Source organism: Balaenoptera ricei, chromosome 6 (assembly GCF_028023285.1).
Source record: "Balaenoptera ricei isolate mBalRic1 chromosome 6, mBalRic1.hap2, whole genome shotgun sequence".
Lineage (NCBI taxonomy): Eukaryota > Metazoa > Chordata > Mammalia > Artiodactyla > Balaenopteridae > Balaenoptera > Balaenoptera ricei.
In genome coordinates this window covers 66,061,756-66,076,732 of record NC_082644.1, presented here as the reverse complement: position 1 = coordinate 66,076,732, position 14,977 = coordinate 66,061,756, and the positions used below count along the sequence as shown (strand labels likewise).

The 14,977-nt window shown below is 41.6% G+C and overlaps 1 protein-coding gene and 1 pseudogene across 2 annotated transcripts in view; one reads left to right on the top strand and one right to left on the bottom strand.

Moving 5' to 3' along the window:
- Positions 1-14,977, bottom strand: part of GLDC (glycine decarboxylase) — a 99,995-nt gene that overhangs the window by 29,717 nt on the left and 55,301 nt on the right. For both annotated transcript variants that reach the window (XM_059924751.1, XM_059924752.1), the window contains exon 16: positions 5,569-5,644. In XM_059924751.1, coding sequence (XP_059780734.1) covers positions 5,569-5,644 — 76 coding nt within the window. The remainder of the gene's footprint in view (positions 1-5,568; positions 5,645-14,977) is intronic.
- Positions 9,325-10,178, top strand: LOC132367583 (DCN1-like protein 2; annotated as a pseudogene).

Below are 14,977 nucleotides of genomic sequence, written 5' to 3'. Positions count from 1 at the left end.
ACTGAGACCAGGAGAAGTAATAGCCGACATATTCCAAGGCCTCTCAGTGCCAACACACCAATGACTACTTCATTATTGGATGCTTACTCTGTGCAATGAATTGTTAGTTGCCATGAGAATCATAACTAAGCACAAATGCCGATCAGCCCCTGCCCTGTGCTCACACACTGCGTTCACTGACAAGGCTGGCATCCGTATAAATAAATGTCTAGAAGGACTTCCCTGGAGGTCCAGTGGCTAAGACTCCGCGCTTCCAATGCAGGGGACGCGGGTTTGATCCCTGGTTGGGGAACTAAGATCCCACATGCTGGGCGGTGCGGTCAGATTAAAAAACTAAAAATAAATAAATAAATAAAAGGACCCTTTAAACAGGGACTGCATCACCTCAACCTAGTCTCCTTGGCCAGTGGAAACATCTCCTCCTCCCTTATCTGAGGAAGCCGTTCCTCTCTTTCCAAAGCATCTTGTTGTTGTCAGTATAATTGGGGAAATAAAAATTCTTTAAAAAAAAATGTCTAGAGCCCACAGGTACCAAAGGAAATCAGAATAACGGGGTGCCACTTCAAGTTGAAGAGATCAAGAGAAAGTATTTCAAGAGCTAGAACCTAAGCCAGAGCTTAAAGATGTGTTGAATTCTTATGGAAGGCGGATGGTAGGCACAACGTTAAAATTCCCAGATTTAAATCATTTGCATTTCCTGCCCCCAAATCATGGGAACACAGGTGCTCTGTGTGATCTGATGGTGCCCCACTACAGGAAAGGGCCTCATGGAGTTCCCTCCAACAGAAAGCAACAAGAAGAAGCAATGTTGACCCTGAAAACAATCCTGTTTTTAATTTTTTTTAATCCCAGAACCAATACTGACACCCCTTGAAGAGAAGTGGATGGGCATCATAAAAATAGGCTTATGAAGGGGATATTTAGCTTACAGCTGTTTCCTCAAAAACAGCAAAGCCATCTACTTAAGCAAAATGTATGTGACCCAAAGAGAACTACAAACAGAGGCAAACATGAAATTACTTTGTTGTTCTTCTGCAGACAGAAAGTTAGTGCCTCTTTTGAATGGTTACTGGTCTCATGCTTATTATGCTGTGTTGTCCTCAAATCCTTTTTCTTGTTTAAATGTTTCCCTTTTGTATTAAGTTCTTTTCTTTAATTTCTCAGGACCAAAGCTGGAGTTATTTTTCCTTTCTCACAAGATATTTTTATTCTACCAAAGGATCTTTGGATAAAAGGATCCCTTCTGGGCAGAACACTGATCAAGGAAGGGAAAGGTGAATATTTAAAAATGAATATAAAATATTTGTTAAAGGCCTCAATGAAGAATTCATACCAGAGAAGTTATAAGGAAACAAAAACATCCAAGCTAAAAATGTCACTCATCTTGTGATACACTGAATAGCATCCAAATGTGTCCACATTCTAATCCCAGAGTCTACGAATGTGACTTTATATGGCAAAAGGGATTTTGCTGGTGTGATTAAATTAAGGATCTTGAGGTGAGAAATTGAGGATCTTGAGATGGCATCTTGAAATCTGGATTATAGGTTGGACCCTAAATGCATTCACAAGTGTTCTCATCATAAGGAGCCAGGGGAAGCTTTGACTACAGAGGAGGTAGAAGATGTGATAACTGAACAAGGGGTTGGAGTGATGGCAGGAAGGGGCCATGAGTCAAGGAATGTAGGAGGCCTCCAGAAACTAGGAAAGGCAAAGAAACAGATTCTCTCCTGGATCCTCCACAAGGAACGAGCCCTGCCAACACACTGACTTTAGCCAAGTGAAACCAATTTCAGACTTCTAGCCTCCATAACTATAAGAAAATAAATCTGTGTTGTTCTAAATCACTAAGTTTGTAGTAATTCGTTACAGTAGCCATGAGAAACTAATACACATCCTGATATAAGGATTAGCGGGAAGAAAAGGTCTCAGTGGTTTTGTCAGGGATTTCTTGCTGTTAGACGTTTCTGATTTTCTATGTGGATCCTCACTTTAAAAATTGTGGCGTTGCAAAGGACTTGGAAATAACAGGACCCAGATTTGATATTTTATCAACATTAACCCTCTTTGGTACATTTATGCCAATTTAGGTGGATGCTGTGTTTTTCTAACCCCCCAATGCACCTGGTATAGACCCAACATAGCTAGCTCATCCTCAAAGACTTGCTGGGGGCTTCCCTGGTGGTGCAGTGGTTAAGAATCCATCTGCCAATGCAGGTGACACGGGTTCAAGCCCTGGTCTGGTAAGATCCCACATGACAACTAAGCCCACGAGCCACAACTACTGAAGCCCGTGTGCCACAACTACTGAAGCTTGCGCACCTAGAGCCTGTGCTCCACAACAAGAGAAGCCACCGCAATGAGAAGCCCACTCACTGCAACGAAAAGTGGCCCCCGCTCGCGGCAACCAGAGAAAGCCAGCACACAGCAACGGAAGACCCAATGCAGCCAAAAAACAAATGAATAAATAAATAAAATAAATCTATAAAAAAAAAAAGAAGAAGACTTGCTGAATGAGTGACAGATTAAGGAGGAGGGCTCCTTTGCAAGGGAAATCAATTTCTTACCACAGGTAAAATCCAAAAACAAAAGGCCACTCCTTTGCCTCAGGCAGCTGAGAAAAGAAAAATACATATAGGTTTTGGGGGTGTTTTTTGGTGGTGGGTTTTTTTTTGGTTTTGGGGGGGTTTTTTGGTCAGTGTTTTCCCTTTGTATAGGAAATTCAGTATCTGATCAACAAACCTGAGTTAGTATTTGACAGGCAAATTGAGTTAATAAATATAAAGTGTTTAGGACAGTGCCTGGCACAGGGTAATTTCTATATAAGTGTTTGTTAAATAATTTGTATTCTCTCAAGTTAAACTGGTAAATCAAGAACTTGGCCATTGCATTTTAGGAACCTCTGAAATTTAACCTAAGAGTAAATGTGAAAATAACTTCCAAAACAGCTTGAAATAAGAGAATCATCAGGAACCCGGGAGGTTCTGTAGCACATGACTTCCCCACATTCTTCTTTTTTTTTTTTTCAAAAGGATATATATATATATATATTTTTTATATTAATTAATTAATTTATTTATTTTGGATGTGTTGGGTCTTCGTTTCTGTGCGAGGGCTTTCTCTAGTTGCGGCGAGCGGGGGCCACTCTTCATCGCGGTGCGCGGGCCTCTCACCATCGCGGCTTCTCCTGTTGCGGAGCACAGGCTCCAGACGCGCAGGCTCAGCAATTGTGGCTCACGGGCCTAGTTGCTCCGCGGCATGTGGGATCTTCCCAGACCAGGGCTCTAACCCGTGTCCCCTGCATTAGCAGGCAGATTCTCAACCACTGCGCCACCAGGGAAGCCCCAAAAGGATATATTTTACTAGATTCCATTAGAGTCTGTTGTATGGAAGCAGCTGTCTTAGACATCTCTGATGTTGAAAAATCCTGATTATTTGAATAATAAGTCATTTTCTTTTTCTCTAACTAAAAAAGTCAGGTTTAATTAAAATCTTTAATCTAGAAAGGATGCCAACATTTCCGAACTTAAGAATTCTGTATTTCTACAAGCTCAGTGACTGGGTAGCTTTCCCTGCCTCCCCTCACCCACCCCCCAAAATGCAGCATCCCACTCCTCTCTGTCCTTCAGTGGAATAACCTCTTCCAACATTTCAGTGATGGTAGTGTGAACAGTGGTGCCAGAAGAAAAGTCACACACAAGGGGACTGAGAGAGAAGGGAGGACTGGAAAAAACAAAGAAGGAAAAGGAGCTAAAAAGAATCCATGAGTCACAGAAGAACTCTGCCCAGGCCCAATCAAAACGTCTCTCATCCTTTTTCCTTGACCTTTCTGGTTTGGTTCCCAACTCCTAGACATTCACAGATAGCTCCGGGTGTCAGATTAAAGAGCAGGGAACCAAGGAGGGATGGGAAGTATCACAGAGTGGACAGCCCTGGGTTTTAGCTGGCCTTTTCTCGCTAGCTGCTCACTGGCTTTCCACAAGCACCACAGTGTAGATCTCGGCAGCCTCTCCATAAAGCAGGAGCGACATGAAGATGGTTACACAGGATGAATGGCTCCCTCCCCAGGAGTCCCAGACACCTCATGGTTAAAGAACATAACAATGGGGAGTTCCAGGGGCTACTGAGTACATGGAAGCCACGGAGGAAAAATAGAAAAAGCAACTTTAAATGTCAGTCATCTGGCATCCTCTCACTGGAGTCCCAGTGTTTCCTTTCTGACTCTATGACGGTGCTGAGATTCTGAGGTCCAAAGAACAATCGTAATTCCAAACTAACCCTTCCTTAGAAAGTTAAAGAATTCAACACCTAAGCGAAAAAAAAAAGTTGAAATATCAGGGACTGTGTCTGTCTTATTTATCGCTTGATCTCTCTCTGGACTGGCGCACACAGTGGCTCGCATGTGGCCAGTCTTCAATAACTTATTCAAGTAATAAATGTCCTGTTTTCCAAAAGGTCTTTGAAAGTCAATTCTATTCCCCAACCAGGACGAAGGCCTGGGAAAACACACCTGTGTAATCAGGATGGATAAGCAAGGGAAGGTGGGAGAAAATTTTTTTTCTCCCCTTTTGTGAAAGGGAAGTGAAATAGTATTTAAATTCTTCACTGCAAAATCCAGGCAACTGGCCATAAACTATCTTCCAGCTTTAATAAAACCAGGAATGGACTAAGATTGGACTACCACCCACTGCACCCCACTTATGTGGGCAGCCAGACCACCCCAGCACCTTTTTCTCTAACTCTCCTGGGCTGGGCAGACACTTCGACCTGCTCCTGGCTCCTACCCACTGCTCCCTCTAGCACCACCTCCACAGCTCATGAAGTTCAAGTTTAGCGTGGCCATCACCAAAATGAAGGTCCCAGGAACACAGACCTCCTTCAGCCACAATCTGAAGCCTGTGTTGTTAGGTCATCTGCTAAAGGCACTGCCTTTGGGGATTAGTGGAGGCCTGGCGAGCCCATTAGCACCTGCTGGCCGCACAAGGGCCCCCCAAAAGCAGTTTGGACCCTGGAGACTAGACTCTCACCCAAAGCAAACAAAGAAGCAGAACCGTGAACTCTGCTCCATGTCCCATGTCTTCTTTTGTTGCTTAGAGCTGAGAATCACTTAATAGGGAATTTATTTATTCAATAAATATTTTCTGAGCATACATATGACAAGAACTGTGCTCAGGCACAGTAGGAGTTACAGAAGAATGAAAGCTCAGTCTCTGCCCTCTGTCCAGGGCTGAGCCAAGGAGGGAGGCTTGGAATGGCAACATTCCTGCCCCTTCCTCCCTTTGCTCCCTGCGGGGAGCAGGTCCACAGCCAACTGGCTGACTTTTACAGACTGGGTTTGAGAGAAAGCCTTTTATCTCCCAATGTTTTCCCTCAAAATGGTCCAGTGAAACGTCTTGGAGGCAAGGATCGTAATAGCCAGTTCATAGACATTTGTTTCTTGATTATATGTTTCCCCAGCTTCTTCCAAGAAGACTTGGAGGGAGTGTCCCACAGAATGAAAGGGACCCTAAAGCTGAACCTGCTGCCCTCCCCCCACCCCCCGGTGGTGAGCAAACGGTCCACACTCACTGTTCTGTGTCTCTCTCCTTTCCCGTCTAAGTAGGCTCGGATAGTGGCCAGCCCAGCGTATTCCCCCTGGGCTCCGCTGCAAAGACAGGAAGAAAAGGGTCAGAGCTTTATGCCTCTCTGCTTTCATTTACTCATTCAGTATTCATCGGGCACAGGCTGTGTGTTCACCAACATGTGACACTAAAAGCTCACCTAGGACCCCTGCATGAGCCTAAAGGCTTGAACAACCAGAACAGTACCTGGTCTGTGCACTAAAGCTTACCCATGCACCTAAAAAATTTTTTTTTATTATGGAAAATTCCAAAATTATAGAAAAGTAGAGAGAAGAATATAAGGAACCATCACATTATACCTATCACCCAGCTTTAAAAATGATCAGATTATGGTCAATCTTGTTTCCACCTATATCCTTCACTCTGAACTAGATTATTTTGAAGCAGAACTCAAGCATCATATCATTTCATCAATTCAATCTTCAATATGTATCTTCCAAAGATAAGAATTATTTTTAAAAGATAACTGTAGGGACTTCCCTGATGGTCCAGTGGTTAAGACTCCACGCTTCCAGTGCAGTGGGCACGGGTTTGATCCTGGTTGGGGAACTAAGATCCCGCATGCCGCATGGCGCGGCCATAATAAATAAATAAATAAATAAAAACAAAAGATAATTATTACACCTAAAACAATGAACAATAATTTCTTAACATCACCAAATGTTTAGTCAATGATCAGATTACCCCAAAGGAACTGTACACTTTGAGTGTGGCACCATTCCTGACAGTCTCAGGGTTGGCTTTCCCAAGCCCTAATGATCATGGCTGCTAGAGGCTGGCCATCCCCGTCTCAGCAGTCCTTGAAGACACTACTTTTAGAGAACACTTAATGACTAACATTCCAGGGAGGGATGCTGAGTCAGTCATAAACTGTTACTTAATGTTCTCAGTACTCTCTGCAGGAAGGAAAGGAAGTGAGTAATAGGTTTTTTTAATCCCATTCAAAATGCATATTTCCTCCATTTCGCAAAATTACACCATCTTTTGACTCTGTGGAAGGCGCGGTGGTTTTGGCATTCATCGCTTCTGGTCACCCCGTAATATTGAGATCATACTCTAAAAAAGCACAAGGCTTAAGAATAAATTGGATAAACTGTTTAATTTCTAAACTAAAAGCTAAAATTTTGAGCATTGGAAAACATTTTTTGAGAGAACGCTGGGATGGAACCAGTTGGATTTGAAATATCTGCAAACTAGCATAGGGGCATTGATGGTTTGGTGTCAGGAGACGGCAGAATTGACGATTTAGGGCTCAGCATGAGAAAAGGACAGAGAACAGGGAAACATCTGGGTGTGCAGGGCGTAGAGCCTGGCTGGAGGAAAGGAAGGAAAGTGGTGATTTCCACAATGTGGGTGTCACAGAGCAGCAGAAGAGACTAGATGAGTTAAGGAATAATAATAATAACAATAAGTATAAACTGCTCCATTAATTAAGCACTTCCTCTTTACCAGGCACTGTGCACGGAGTAAACACAGGTAAATGGGAAACATTGTTGTTGTCACCACCAAGCATTTTACACCATCTTATTTAATCCTCCTAATACCCCCACAAGATAGGTACCATTGTCTTCATTTTGCACATGAAGAAACTGAGTCAGAGTATTACATGCCCAACCGGCCAACAGTGACAGCCGGAGACACTGATACAAGTTGGCCTGTCTTAAGGGGTCTCGTGCTTCACTTGTAAGCAGTGAGGCTCCTCTGAGCACGCTGTGCTTCCCAAAGGATTGAGAGTCATGGGAGCAAACACTGGCTTTCCTTCACAGAACCCTTGTCTGACTGACAGAACTAGGAGGTTTAGCTCCATGTAAAAGGCCTGTCCCCATAAGACCTGGGGCACCCATTTCCTCATCACCCACACTGAGTGAGCTTTGCCTCTCTCCTCTCTCTTCCAGGGAGGGAGGCAAACACTGGGCTTCTATTTTTCTGGCTTCTGAAAAACAAGTTCTAGCTCATTTGATGTTCTTTATTTTGAGAACAGGAAAATGAACATGCCACGATTTAGCAAACCACTTACACCACTATTTACTTAGCCTCTCTGTGTTCTCATCTCTGAAATGTGCATAATAATTGCACCCAACTCGAAGGGCAGTTATGATAAGACATGAGATGATCCATGGTAAAGGGCTTTTCACAGTGCCTGGCACTAGGTAAACACTCATTAAGTACTGGCAACTATCATCACTATCATCAACGTCATCATCATCATCATCAATCATCACCATCTTCAGGCAGCAACCCTCATCACTCTGTGACTCAGGATGGGCTGAGGATGGGCTACCACAGCATTTGAATGAGCACTTCCACAACCCTCAACCTCTGTCACCCTCTCCTTTCCCTCCAGCAAGCCAAATCCACCATTCTTCAACTGTCCCAACTCAAGTTCTGCCTCTTCTATAAAGCCTTCCCCAAAGTCACAAATCCAGTTCCTCACCATGGCCTACAAATCCCCCACACGATCTGTGACTTCCACCCACCTCTACACCCGTGTCTTCTACCATCCTCTCCTTGCTCACTATCCTCCAGCCACCCAAGCCTTCTTCCTTCCCTGAAACAGATCAAGCCAATGTCTGTCTTGGGGCTTTTCACTAAATGTTCCTTCTGCTTGGAAAGCTCCTCCTCTAGTTCTTCAAATATCTGGCTTCTTATCAGTATTTAGGCCTCAGCTCAAGTGTCACCTCCTCAGAGAGGCCTTCCCTGAAGGCAGAAATCTTATCTGTCTTTATCAACATTGTTTTCTTTTTTTTTTTTTTTTTTTAGAAATTTCATGTAATGTCTGAAACATTTATATTAACATATTTCCATACATATTTCCATACAAGTACAAATATAAGATTTTTAGAAATTTCATGTCAACATTGTTTTCTCTACGCCAAGAACACTGACATAGGGGGTGTTCAATAAATACTGATTGACTGACTGAATGACTGAATTATTCTTTACCTCCTCCAAACTCGTGGAGTATTTTACTCTACTCGTTCTTCTGATAATACCATCCTATTCATACACTATACATTGAAATTATAGATCTCACATGTACTTCGTGTGCCTATTTTATCTCAATTAGGGTATAGGCTTTGAGAATAGGATCTTAGGTATTAGAGTTCTATACATTCACAGGGAATATATAGAATAGTACTCACAGGGAATATATAGAATAGTACTATGCATGGAGTAGCTCTGCAATAAATGTTTAGTCAATTTGTTCAAAATTGAGTTCTTCTCCAGTCCAGACAATCAACATTAATGTCATCCTTTCTCCCATGGAAAGGGACTTCAGCACATGGATTTTGTATTTCTCTCTGTGTTTTTCTCATGACTTCTACTCATCTTGTTTTGTTGGAAGACCAACCAAGGTGTTTAGACTAGGAGTGAAAGAAGAGACTGGAGCTAGGAGCCAGTAATCCAGGAGAAAGGCAACATGCTAAAGACTTGATCAGGAATGCTGGGTGTTTTCTGCCTTAGATACTCTTAAAAATCAGCCATGTTTCAACTCAAAAAAGTACAAAAGATATGTTCTAAATGCCACACAAGTCTTATTCCTAGGGTACTATGGAAATAAGGGGAATTATTAGTGCCACCTGTTGGTGGAAAAGTATTATGAAAAGTAACTGCTTATAAGCATAACCCAGACAGAACCCGTCAGAAAAGTACTACCTGTGGAGGGGCAGCTAGGATAGTGGTCTTCTGACATCTATTTAAAATGAAGTGGCTACTGGCCTGGACCTGCAGAGCCAGCCACAGTGAGGAGGATGCCAGTAAATGGGGAGCCTCAGACCCACTTAGAAGTGCCAGGTAGGCATAAGCTTAAACTGTCTGAGAAAAACAAGGCCCCCAGTCACAGCATTTACTCAGGCTGGTGAAAAAACTGCGACATATTGTACTGTTTAACACAGAATGAGTGACAACTAGCAACTTCTTCCAAAACCCAGACTCATTCTACAAAGAATCCACGAGAAATCCAGTAGACTAGACGAAGCTAGAACAACTGTATAGCAAGTACAATGATCCACAAGGTGAAAATAAATTGGAGTTGATGGGATTCAACAGTTTTGTAATGATTTAAACCTAGACCCTATTAGCGTCAGTGTATCATCGTAAGTGTGGGATTTCAGGGCAGCTATTCAATGTGAATTTGGCAAAAAAATTAATTAAAGGGGGGGTGGAATTTGAAGATGGCATGACAGAGCTAGAGTGATAGTTCAGCTCTTTTGCTAAGATTAGAGCAAGAAGGACAAAATAAACTTCAAAGATTTTTATCATTTTACCTTTACCTTTGCTAAGAGCACTGAGCAAAGGTTAAGATTAAGAAATATTACAATTTAGTTCTATCTGGAAAGGTTAAATTTTTAGATCTTTGGAACAAATTTTTATTGGACTATCACACAAAATAAATCCCAAGGGACACTTGGAAACTTCCACTAGATTTTAGAAATATAACTGCAGATACGTCTATCTATGATGAAGAAGGAACATGGATGGCCTGCTCCTACAGATGATTTTGCAGAATGATATGCATGGCCAATAGTCACAGGTGGAAAGCACAGCACTTTTTAAGCATACAATTTAAGCATAAGATTATAAGTGAATTGCATCCTATAAAGAAGGCATTTTGGTCAGTTACTGAGTACCTTTGTCACTGATTGCAGAAGTCATCCTCAACCAGTCATTAAATAACCTCTTTGTTCCACCTAAAGAATACAGTGGCTGACTTTATATACACCATAAGAAATTCTTCAGAAGTTGTCTGCTTGGGAATATTTGAAGATGGATTATTGTAACTGCTGTTTTTAAGAGAAAGATTTCTGCACAGTATATATACTTACAAAAAAGTAACATAGAACCCATTTGTGTGACTGCAGAATACGCTACAATTCATGACTTAGTGTGAACCCCAGCAGTCACCAAAATTCCTGTTGAATTATACTATAAATTGAACTGAGAAAACAGTAGGATGTTTTATTTATACAAGTCAAAGTGGGATACTATATTTATACAAGTCAAAAGGTGTTAAAAATGTGCCCTAGGGACTTCCCTGGTGGCACAGTGGTTAAGAATCCGCCTGCCAATGCAGGGGACATAGGTTCAAGCCCTGGTCCCGGAAGATCCCACATGCCGCGGAGCAACTAAGCTCATGTGCCACAACTACTGAGCCTGTGCTCTAGAGCCGGCGAGCCACAACTACAGAGCCCGCATGTCGCAACTACTGAAGCCCGCGCGCCTAGAGCCCATGCTCCACAGCAAGAGAAGCCACCACAATGAGAAGCCTGAGCACCACCACGAAGAGTAGCCCCCGCTTGCCACATCTAGAGAAAGCCCGAGCGCAGCAACGAAGACCCAACACAGCCAGAAATTAATTAATTAATTAATTAATTTTAAAAAAAAAGTGCCCTAAAGAAAATGATCATGTTATGGATCATAACATTTAAAATTTTGGGTGCTGATGATTCAAGATTTATACAATTTTTTTGAACTATCAAGTATCGAGATTTACCAAATCTATTCTTGTTTTAATTTTCTCTAGATATTCTTCTGAAAATCATTCAGTAGTTTTTAACACACCATTGTAGTTCACACACTAATGGCCACGTTTAGTGTGCAGTTTCAGAGAAGTTTTCTTCTAAGCTGTCTACAAGTCTGTGGGCCTATTTTATTTCTAATAATATCTGAACTTCTTAAGAAGTTTCCTATATGTTTTTAAAATTATTACATTTAAAAAGACATTTTTCATGAAAAGGTTTTTTTGAGTGATAAACTGTAAATTTAAATACGAAGTGAATTGTTTCCCTTCAACCACCTATAATATCAATATCTAACATCTAGCCTGTTGTAAAAACTATAACTTTAAAAAAAAAAATTTATTTATTTATTTTGGTTGCACTGGGTCTCAGTTGCAGCAGGCAGGCTCCTTAGTTGCACCTCACCGGCTCCTTAGTTGCACCTCACCGGCTCCTTAGTTGCGGCGTGTGAACTCTTGGTTGCGGCATGCATGTGGGATCTAGTTCCCTGACCAGGGTTCGAACCCAGGCGCCCTGCATTGGGAACGTGGAGTCTTGACCACTGCGCCACCAGGGAAGTCCCAAAACTATAATATTTAAGAACTAAAATATGCATCATTATCCAATAAAACCAAGATTTTTGTAGACATAAGATTATTCTGAAATTTATATGTAAAGGCAAAGTGACTGAAATAGCTTCATTTTGAAAAAGAAAAAAGCAAGAAGAATCAGTCTGATGCCAAGACTTATTATATAGTTACTGTAATAAATAGTGTATTATTAGTGGAAGGATATACTTGTAGATCAATGGAATCGAATATAGAAACCAGAAATAAATTCACATATATAAACCCAACTGATTTTTGACAAAACTGCAAAAGTAATTCAATAGAGGAAAGACAGCCTTTTCAACAAATAATGCTGGAACAATTAGACTTCCATAGGTCAAGCTAAGTCTCATACCTTACACAAAAACTATCTCAAAATAGATCATGGACTTAAATGTAAAACATAAAACGGTAAAACTTTTAGGATTAAACAGAAGAAAATCTTTGAAATTTAGAGCTAGTCAAAGAGTTCTTTGACTTGAAATCAAAAGCACAATTCATAAAAGGAAAAATGGATAAACTGAACTTCATCATAGTTGAAAACTTTTGCTCTGCAAAAGACCCTGTTAAGAAGATGAAAAGACACGCTACAGATTGGGAGAAAATATCTGCAAACTACATATAAACAGTAAAAACAGTAACAAAGAAACTACATAACAAACAGTAAAAAACAAAGGCAACTCAATTAGAAAATGGTGCTGTGATGATCAAACATGTGAATGTGCTTAGAAATAGAAAGGAAAGTTACATTAGGATGTTGGAGATTTGCAGGTTCTCATTGTTGCTCTTTTTGTGGATGTATATGTAGAAATGCTCAGCCTTTCAGTCCCCTTAAAAGGGGAATTTCCCCTTTTGTGTGAGTCTAGGGAAAGGCAGGGTCCTAACACACCCTATGGAAGCAGAAAGGGACCAGATATTCCCAATCACTACCCATGAACGAGGTGCTAGACATGTAACCCAGTCTCAACCTAACGGATACTCCAGCCTGGGACTTCATGAATCTGGAGAGAGTGACCCTAGGAAAAGGGCAGTCACAGTGGTGGTGGTGATGCTTCCCCTGGCGTGACCTTGATTGGTTCTCTGCTGCCAACTTCCCTTGGGTCTTGCTCACTTTTGAAGCCCCATTCTCCAGCTTTTCCATCAATTCTGGGAAGCACCCAATATCTTCACCCTATAAATTGCTTTTCTGCTTAAATTATGCCAACCCATCTTCTGTTGTTGCACCTAAGAACCTTTACTTAATGACGGTGTCGTGTGGCAGGAGGGGATTACTAAATTTCTCCTACAACACAGCTTTTTAAAGTCACTCATTCCTAGGCAGGTCTAACAAAGAGATGGGGCCATCCTGGAGTTTCTCTTGCCCCTAATATCAAAGCCTTCCTTGATTTGCTGTCCCTTTTCAAACAATTCTACCCTGAGCTCCTCTGGATCTTACTCTCATCTGTCTCATTGGGATATGCCACCTAATTTACAGATGAATTTAAAATTTGTATTATAAAAGTAATATGTTTGTCTGATTTTTTTAAAATTCCATCAATGCAGAAGGGATGAAGCTTACAGTAAAAAAAGAAAAGAAAGCAACCCCCCCCCAAATTCTTCCCAGTCTTACTCCCCAGAAAGAAGCACTATTAATAATTTCTTGTGATACATAATGTTTTGATGTTGGACATTCTAATGCCAAACTGTCCTCATCCAAACCCTTCTTTACTTTAAAAATACCACCAACGAGTGGTTAGGAACAAAAATGATCCAAGTGAAATGTTAGCTAAGAAACTGACATTATGGTAAAACTAATCACAGTAAAATGATCAACAAAACAGCCAGTGTGTCAAAAATGACCTGAATCAGTGCACGGCAACCTCAGAGGACCACTCTCAAGAAAACAAGGTAGAATTAGTGCTGACTCCTAACTTACAGACAGGATAAACATGATATGCTTCCATATCTTAGAAGCAATTCAAATTCAATCAAACTCTTTGTTGCATAACTCAAATATTCTAAACACTACCTAGATCTCTGCTTCTAGTAGCTTAAAATAACACCCCCTCAACATGTTCTTACCAACCTGTATCTAATTTGACATAAGCTAAATTCTATGCTTAACCTTTGAATTCTGGGCAAAAAACATCTGGATGGATCCAGCCACTCTAACCTTTCTGATATCTCAAGAGCACCTTAAAGCAGTGGTTTTCAAACTCGAAATCCCCAAATATCAGCATCACCCGGGGACTTGTTAGAAATATAAATGCTTGGCTTGCACCCCAGGAGTACTGAATCAGAAATTCTGTGGGTACAGCCCAGTGTGAGAACCACTTCTCCAAAGCCTTACAAACTGCAAAAATCCAAATATACTCTTGAGAGTCAAGAAAGTTGGGGAAGGGGAGATCCTTCTCATTGCTTTATATTTCCCCAAAAGTGGCTCTTTTCATCCTTCACCCTTCTTTCTCTTCCTGGCACTCTGAGTGTCTCCTTGGGAAATTAGTCACTCATCAGAGAGGGTCTCTAATATCTGGTTTCTCAGAGCTCTCTGTAAGGGAGGGCTCTGAAGCTGCACTAGGCCCAGTAGGAAAGCGAATCAGAAGTTATGAATGAGGTAAGTCTACTCAATGACACTGACCATGAGCTCAGGAAAGAAGGGGAGGGACATGGCCACTATCAGGGGTTTGACTCTGTTGTAAACAATGTGATCTGCACATGACAGTCATGACTTGGCCTGCAAAGGCCAGTTTTAAAGTTCACTCCACTGGAAGATATTAGGCATAACTAAACCTCCCTCTTTGGTGTTCCTCCAGGTCAACACACTTTGCAACCCAGTGATGCACATTAGTATCACCTGAGGAGCTTTTTAAAAACTCTGTGATGCCTGGGTACTGCCCCTGGAGGCGATTCCGATGTAGCTAGTTTGCACGGTGGGGAGGCCATGGTATACCTCAAAGGCTCCCCAGGAATTCTAATATGCAGCCAGGACTGAGAACCCCTGCAGGCCGTGGTTTTCACAGTGTGGTAGCCAAACCAGCACCACCTCATCCCCCAGGATTATATTAGAAATACAAATTCTCAGGCCTCAATCCAGACTCATTAAATCAGAAACTCTGGTGGTGGGACTTAGCAATTACAGGTGATTCTCATGCACAATAAAGTTTGAGAGTCATTGATTGCGCCCTGTTCACACCTCATTGAAGAACCTTACCAGGAGGAGATTCCGGGAAAGCAACTGCTAGCTCTATCTACACTCAAGATCACAGTTTGC